General features: G+C 42.9%; 1 protein-coding gene across 1 annotated transcript in view; it reads right to left on the reverse strand.

The window, feature by feature from the left end:
• Window positions 1-114: 114 nt before the first annotated feature.
• The window catches only part of LOC119410104 (ATP-binding cassette sub-family E member 1), a gene marked incomplete at its 3' end in the record, with an annotated part of 10,476 nt that continues 2,387 nt past the window's right edge, over window positions 115-8,203 (reverse strand). Inside the window, 15 exon segments of the mRNA XM_037677014.1 lie at window positions 115-257; window positions 1,891-2,001; window positions 2,078-2,136; window positions 2,204-2,263; window positions 2,339-2,435; window positions 2,595-2,719; window positions 3,612-3,733; window positions 3,801-3,890; window positions 3,956-4,052; window positions 4,122-4,191; window positions 4,271-4,408; window positions 5,451-5,568; window positions 6,355-6,452; window positions 6,524-6,609; window positions 6,680-6,821. Of these exon segments, the coding sequence (XP_037532942.1) occupies window positions 115-257; window positions 1,891-2,001; window positions 2,078-2,136; window positions 2,204-2,263; window positions 2,339-2,435; window positions 2,595-2,719; window positions 3,612-3,733; window positions 3,801-3,890; window positions 3,956-4,052; window positions 4,122-4,191; window positions 4,271-4,408; window positions 5,451-5,568; window positions 6,355-6,452; window positions 6,524-6,609; window positions 6,680-6,782 (1,517 nt within the window).

Below are 8,203 nucleotides of genomic sequence, written 5' to 3' on the forward strand. Positions count from 1 at the left end.
AGTTACATCAGGTGTTGCGTTTGCTAAGGTTTCACAGCTGTGGCGGTCAGTCGTTCTTGAGACGCACAAGTAATTACATGATTGCCCGCCTCCCAGGTGATGAAGGAGCCTCACCTCTTGATGACTCTGGCAGCCATCAACCTCTGCTCAGAGTCCAGGTACGCCGACGGCTCGTCGATCAGGTAAACGTCGGCCGGTTTCCCCAGACACAGAGTGAGGGCGACTCTCTGCAGCTCACCACCGGACAGGTTCTGGACCTGGAGGAGCAGAGGAGGGCGACCATGTGGACCAGTTTCATAAGACCGCTCTGTTTTAAATGTTTCTTACACCGTTTCAGCCCAGTTAGTTCTTTAAGAGTGTAAATGTTTCATTTCCCCCCAAATTGTCACCAATACAACCACAGAATATTGCAGTGTCATAAAACCAGTTAAAAAATAAAATGAAATTCACACGACATCCGTCTCATGATGATGGTCAACGTGTTCTTAAATAATCTGAGCAAATATGACAAATGTTTACTTCTGGAAGTGACAATGGAAACGTTTAACGTTCGCGTTTTTAAAACTTTTAAACAAACATGTAAAGGACGACAATTATGATTTTTAGAATGCCATCAAAGTGTAACTTAAATGTTTTTTCCTGCACCAAGAACAGGCTGTTGATAACTGAATATAAACAAGCGGTACGTCCACGTCCCGTCTCGGAGCTGTTTGAACTGTGAATGTTTGTAGTTTTTGAGATGAGTGTTTTTCTGGACTGGAGTTGAAAAGAGAATAAAGTAAACCTAAATGTTTTTGGAGCCAGATGTTCAAGTGGGAAGGAGTGACACTGTGAAGAAGAGAGGGAAGCTTTTATTTTTTGTTTGTCTGAGGTAGAGCAGAGTGACAGAGGGAGCCATTTTATCCACGACCAGGCTCAGTGACAGAGCCAGGGGGTGGCCAATGGGGGCCTTGGACCTTATAGATTAATCTTTAGCCACCCTAATTATTTGAGGAAATTAGACTTCTAAGCAGTAATTTTTTAAAAGGGTAGAAAATGTAGTTTCCTCAAAAAAAAATCAAGGTGGCCAGTTTGGCTGCGGCCATTTTAGATTTTGGCGTAACCCAATAGTTTTCTACCAAACTTTTTAAACTGACACGTATCAGTGTTCCTTTGAGACTGAGTAACAGCTTCTACCCTGAAGCTGTTACTCAGATTCCTAACCAGGAAAATCACTGTAATGCCACTTTAATTGGTGATGTGATTTATTTGTGCTGCTGATTATCTATGCTACTGATCTCCTGCTGATACCATCTGCTCACCACAGACTCATGTTCGGGCTGCTGTTGTTACGCCGTATTGTTTTACATTATTAGTGTTTAGCGTATATCTTAGATCCCTGTATACCGTTTCTTTTTATACTTTTGTTGGGTGTAACTGGGACCCTGAGTACATAACTTCGTTCCACCTCATGTACCACGTGATGTGAACGACAATAAAACTGACTTGAACTTGATCTTTTTTCTTAGAAAGGTAAAGAATAATCTTTGGTTCTTATTTTTTGAATTTCTATTTATTTCTAACTTGTGTTTTATCTACATACTAAACTATTTGCCATACCATAATATTTGTATTATTTTTGTAAGTCCGACCTACATGTCGTCACTGAATGTAAAAACAAAAACTAATCAAGTGTTGACTCAAAGGAGACGAACTGGATTCTCATTTCTTTAAACTCATCTCTATCTAAACTTCGTGATCTGTAGAAACCACCGCCGTTTCACTTCCTGACCACCGGTTGCTTAGCAACAGCAAGGATTATTCGGGTTAAACCGGAGCGTTTGTTTTATGTCGAACATTTTTGCTCCGGTAACGTTCAGGTCCTCAGGACGGAACCGGGTTGAATCTTACGTCCTGGTCGATGATGCTCTCGATCTGCAGTGGCTTCATCACGTCGGTGATGAACTGGGGGTGAGTGTAGGCGTCCCGGATCTTCTCGTGGAGCAGAGCTCGGACGCTGCCCTGTGGGCGGACACACCAACGTTAAACCAGACCCTCAACCCGTCCTCGATTTACCCCAACCTGCCGGATCCTTCACCTTAAACTTGGGGCTGATGGTCTGAGGTTTGTAGCTGACGTTCAGGATGGGAACTTCACCTGAAAGACGGGTCGGAGTCGGTGTTTGGTTCTGTAGAAGTTACGGTTTGTGTGAGGAAAAACTCACCTCCTCCGTCGGGTTTGAGCCCTCCGGCCAACATTCTGATGAAGGTGGTCTTCCCCGTCCCTGTGAACAGGAAAGGCTTTAAAACTTCATGAGGTTTGAGTTAGTTCAGGGTTCAGAACCGAGCCGGCAGCTCACCGTTCTCCCCCAGCATCACCATGATCTCCGAGTCCGTGAACTCTCCTCCTTTGATTCCCAGAGAAAACTCGCCCATCGTCTTCTCCATGTCCGGGTACTGAAAACCAGAGTCCATATCAGACTTTTAAAATCTGTACTGAAGAAGGAACCACAAGAGGAACCGAGAGCTTCAAGAACATTTGTTATAAAAATGATTGGGGGCTCGTCCGGGATACTAAAGACACATCACAGGCAGTAAAAAGAAGTAAAGGCAGACCTGGTAATGCCTGAGCCTCTTCACCTCCTCCTCATTGGCCGTTTCTGCCACCTTAAAGACCAGCGAGGTTTCACGGAACCGGAGATTCTCTGTGGGAACGTAACCGTCCAGGAAGATGTTGATGCCTGAAGGAACGGAAGAAAAAGGATGAAGCAAACTGAAAGGTGAGGTACTGGACCGAGGCTCAGGATCGGGTCAGATAAGACCCAGATCTGATGATGTAAGCCAGCCGTGTTCAGAGTACGACAATATTTCATTTCATTATTAAATACAACTGTTTAACATCTGTTGATGGATGGACAGACAGGGAGGACACAGTGTTGGACAGTTCTGTGTTACTCAGCTGGAGGATAAACAAGTTTTAACACATGGGTCGACTGTGACCTTTGACCTTGAAATGAACAGGGACCATCGTTGACCCTTGAGGTGTTCAGCTGTGAGGTTGGACATTTCTGTGTTAAAGGATTATAATTTAGAGCTCAGACAGGAAACTGTCCACGGACGGACAGATGAAGGTCTTCACCATTAAACTCCAGTTTCCAGCCGGCCGTATAAAACAGTCCAACATCACGGAGACGGACTAAACAAGGAAAACTCTATGAATCAAAACGTTATTCGAGCTACTTCACCGTTATCGTTGTCTTTTATGTCACCGTGGAACAATTTGTTTTAGTGATGTAAAATATTTCTCTGCATCGTTGTGAAACGAGCCAGAGACCGACGTCCATTTTGGACCGAGCTACATTTAGACGTAAAACAGACCATCGATCATTAGGTCGCCACATTTAAATACAAGTTTTACATACGTAGACCGTCACCTCCATCATTTGAGGAAACTGTGCTTTCTAGTTTTTATGCGTCTATAAAGTACTCAAGTATTCCAGTCCAGAAAAACACTCCTCTCCAAACCTACAAACATTCACTATTCAAACTCCGGGACGGGTTCATCTGTTCCTTTTTGTACTTTAAGTATCAGATTAAATCTTGACGTCCTTGGAGTCCAGGTCTGAGTCGTACCTTCTCGGACGCTGAAGGGCATGGTGACGACTCCGTAGGCGCTCGGGACTCCGTACAGGCAGCAGATGAAGTCTGACAGGTAGTCCAGCACGCTCAGGTCGTGCTCCACCACGATGATGTATCTGAAACAAACGCACGTGAAAAACACGCGGCGGCCAGAGGAACCGACGGCGACGGGCGACCCCCCACCTGTCCGGCGTGATGAGCGAGCGGATGGTGATGGCGGCCTTCAGACGCTGTTTGACGTCCAGGTAGCTGGACGGCTCGTCGAACATGAAACTGCAGCAGACAACGGGGCGTCAGCGGGCGAAGGGTCAAAGGTCAGAGCGACGGGCAACACTCACATGTCGGCCTTCTGGATGCAGACGACGGCGCAGGCGAACCTCTGCAGCTCCCCCCCGGACAGATCCTCCACGTTCCTCTCCCGCAGGTGAGTCAGATCTGAGCAGACACCGTGCAGGTTAGACACTTACTAACGAGGAAACGACGAGCGGATTAAAATGTTTGTACCGAGCTGATCGCAGACGATGTTCTGAGTGTCCATGTCGTCCTTCCTGCTCAGGATGGCCCCCACCGAGCCCTGCAGGCACAGACCGGCAGTTAAAACCAAACCCCGACCCAAACGGACCCCGAATGTTAGTCCTGCTGAGGTCACAGACCTTCACGGTTTTGGGGATCTGGTCCACGTACTGGGGCTTGACGATGGCCCGCAGGTCGTCCTCCAGGATTTTGGTGAAGTAGTTCTGCAGCTCAGAACCTCTGAAGTAGGTCAGGATCTCCTGCCAGTCGGGAGGATTCTGGGACAGAAAAAACACCAAGTTTAAATAACCACAAACAAAACCAGAGCCAGATGTTTACAGCCAGATGTTTACAGCCTGATGTTTACAGCCTGATGTTTACAACACAAATTCAATGAATCAACAAAAACAAGGTTCATCTCAGTCGTAGACGATCAAAACAGGTTCTGATGACCAGAACCAGAGGACAGGCACCTCCAGGTTTCTGTTGTACTTGGCTCAACCCTTTGGTTGAACAGTTGGAGCTTCCTCGGCCAACGAGGACTGAAGGTGGATTTAAACTCTGCAGGACGTTCACACGTTTGTTCTCACGTGGCTCCTTCTGCAAAATGGCCGAAAAGACCAGTCCGTCTTTCTCCTCCCTCTGAACATTAACAAGTCTCAGATGACGCCGGCCACTTTCTGCAAAGACGAGAGCTTTCAGAGGTGAAGCAGGAGCAGAACCAAAGGAGGCGTGGAGCAGAACTCAGCTGGGTTGAAGTGGAGCATTGATGATGACGATGATGAAGACTGCTCTGAAGCGATCCTCTTTCTGGTTAACCACGTTCTAAATTAACTACAAGTTGTGCCTCGTCAATATTCCCTCCATGATAAACCCGTTAGTTGTTCAACCTCGTGAGAGCGGCGGTCGCTCCTCGTCATCTGTTCATCACATTACTGAGCTGCAGCTGTTACGGCTCTGTTGCTACTTGGATTGGTGGCCCAGAGCCTCATGAAAGAGCTCACTGCGAGAACGAGGTTCAGAGAGTCGATGGATAATTAGCGTTTATACGACTGAAGGCAGATTTGAACATGAAGCTCAAAAACAACAAAATGTTAATTTGAGGTCACTGAGGATTAATTTGTTCTGATAATTGTCCCATTTTTAAAGTTTTGTATCAAACATCATGAATTCAAACCTTTAATTTTAGTTTTTTTTACTTCCCGACTTGGAAACATGAAGTTTATCAAACTCAAACACAACCAGCAGATAAAACATAAAGCAGCTACACCCAGATTATAATCTCCCGTGCAGGGTCGGGTCCGGCGGGTCGACACTCACGTCGTATTTCCCCAGGTTGGGTTTCTGTTTTCCAGCCAGGATCTTCAGAGCCGTGGACTTCCCGATACCGTTGGTCCCCACCAGACCCAGAACCTCCCCGGGCCTGGGAATAGGCAGCCTGCAGCACAAAGGACATGAGAATAATAATCTGGATTAACCGACACAAACAATTAGAGGATGCGTAAAGGAAATGTTGGAACATTTGAGAGGGGACTTTTTATTTTTATTATTGAAGGAACGATTTCCTGATCATCGATTTGTTTCGATAAGCAGCAAAATCAGTTTTACTTTTTATGAACGGTTTATTTTATTTTTTTACAAAATTCACTGCGAGAAAACAAACAAACACAGAAAACTATGAATAAATCACATTTCAACAGCGAGCGCTGAAAGGCTGCGGAAATTAGTTTAAAACAATCTAAAATCAAACAGCTAAAATTAAAACGAGACGAAAATAAGATTAAAATGAGCAAAAATACGAAGTAAGAGCAGCCAAACAGCAAAAAACACGTTAAAGCTAAAACTAATAAACAAAAAAGTTAAAATGAACAAAAGTACTAGCTTAAAATAGGGGAATAAGAAGCTAAACATTAGCTAAACATTAGCTACCATGGTAGAACACTGGCTAAAATGAGCTAATAGTAAAACAGAAGATACAATAAACTAAAAATTGGGCACAATTAGTAAAAAAACATTTCTAATGAGATAAACATCAGTACATTTTTTATTAAAAGTAAATAAAAAGTTAAAGTTTACTTGAGAAATATTTTTTTATATTTTAGTGGCGTCTAATTAAAATATTTCTCAGCGATACAGACGTGTTTAGTTTGTGCCCCCAGTTTTATTTTTGGAATCCAAGGATACTTTGGTTGAAGGAGCCGCCTCCGGACTCAAACCTGCGTACCTGTGCAGTTTGAAGGAGTTGGCACAATATCTGTGGGTCGTTTCTTTCTCCAGGTTGCTGGGAAGGTTCACGATGGACAACGCTCCAAACGGACATTTCTGCAACGAGAAAGACCTGGTGAGGGGACTCGGACTGGACCCAGAACCACGTTCCGTCCCGCTGGCGGTACCTTGATGCAGATGCCGCAGCCGATACACAGAGACTCTGAGATCCAGACGATCTTACTCTGAGACGTCACCTCGATGCACAGTTTACCTGCAGACACACAGTTTGACATGAACACCGCTTCCTGCTGCCGGGGAGCTGCCGTGGTCCGGACACTCACCCATGCGGACCACCGGGCAGCTCTTCTTGCACTCCTGACGGCATTTTTTAGGTTTGCACTTGTCGTGGTTGACGATGGCGATCCTGGTGTTTTTATCCGCCATGTTGGAGGGCGGGACTGACGGGCGCTCGCACCTGCGGAGCTGGAAGGACGGAAACCTGGAGGTTATTCAGGAGAAAAACGACCGTCGGTTTGAATTCTACTCCTCCTTTTTACTAAAGTTTATGACTCAGATAAAGAAATAAAACGCTTCTGAAAAACAAAATCTATTTTTGACAGACGAGAAAAGAAACACTATAAAAACATTTATGATCACGTTAAACAACTCTAAAATAAAATGACCAAAGTTAAACCTGATATTCGTTTGTAGGAGTGAAATATTTCACAATTATTCAAGATTTTTAAAAAAAATTAACGAAGCCGTAGCTATAAAGCAGCAAAACTGTAGATTTAAAAAAGTTTGTTAAAAAAAAATTAAATTAGTCTAACAAAAGCTAAAATTAATAGAAACAAGAAAACATTTATTATTGGCAAATCATGCTAAAAATAAAACTAAACAGTAGCTAAAATAAACAACAATAAACAACACATCGACTACAACTGGCAGATTTCATGCTAATGCTAAAATTAACAGTTAAAATTAGCCAAACATGCTAATAGTAAAAATTTACAAAGTAGTAGCTAAAATCAGCAAAACAGTAGGTAAAATTAAAACCTTTGTTACCGTTAGCAAAACACATGGAAAATCTAAAATTCGTATACCAAAAGCTGAAATTAGCAAAACATTAGCTGAAACGACTAAAGCCGTAGTCACAATTAGCAAAACACGCTAAAACAACCAAAACAAAAACTAACCTTTAAAATGACAGTACACTAAACGTACATCAAATTATTCCAACTTCAGACCTTAACATCATTTTTTATTTTCATGTATTTTACATTTTTAAACTAATTTTGTCATAGAAACCTGAGATTATTTTACTGGCAAAACAAAATATGAACATTTTCCAAAAATGAGTTTAAGTGGAATATTTTTTACGGCCTTAACTAGATCAATAACTGATAATGATTCTAATCAAAATACCTAAATCCTGTTTTCCATTTATTTTCAAGGTAGAGGTTTAGATTCATCAGGAATTCATAATAAAAACTTTATAATCCATCAGGATTACAGAAAATCAGAAATGTGTTTATAATGGGAGTCAATGGGAACAACTCGGACCTTACTTGGTGTAAAGAGCGATTGATTAGTTCAGAGCTCCTGTTCTTTACAGCTTTCAATAGAAGAGGTCACGAAATAAAAAGAAACTACGTTAAAAAACAAATCCTGAACAAGTTTCACCAAATCACTCTTTAAACTGGCAGATTATATCGAGAGTCAAAAACAGCAAATAGCAGAATTTACAGTTTGGTCTCCTATGGTGCTTGGAGGGTTAACTAAGCAGTAGCTAAAATCAGCAAAACAGTAGCTGCAGTTAGCTAAAATCAGCAAAACATTGGCTAAAACCATCAAAACAGTAGCTA

Source organism: Nematolebias whitei, chromosome 1 (assembly GCF_014905685.2).
Source record: "Nematolebias whitei isolate Nwh7 chromosome 1, NemWhi1, whole genome shotgun sequence".
Classification (NCBI taxonomy): Eukaryota; Metazoa; Chordata; class Actinopteri; order Cyprinodontiformes; family Rivulidae; genus Nematolebias; species Nematolebias whitei.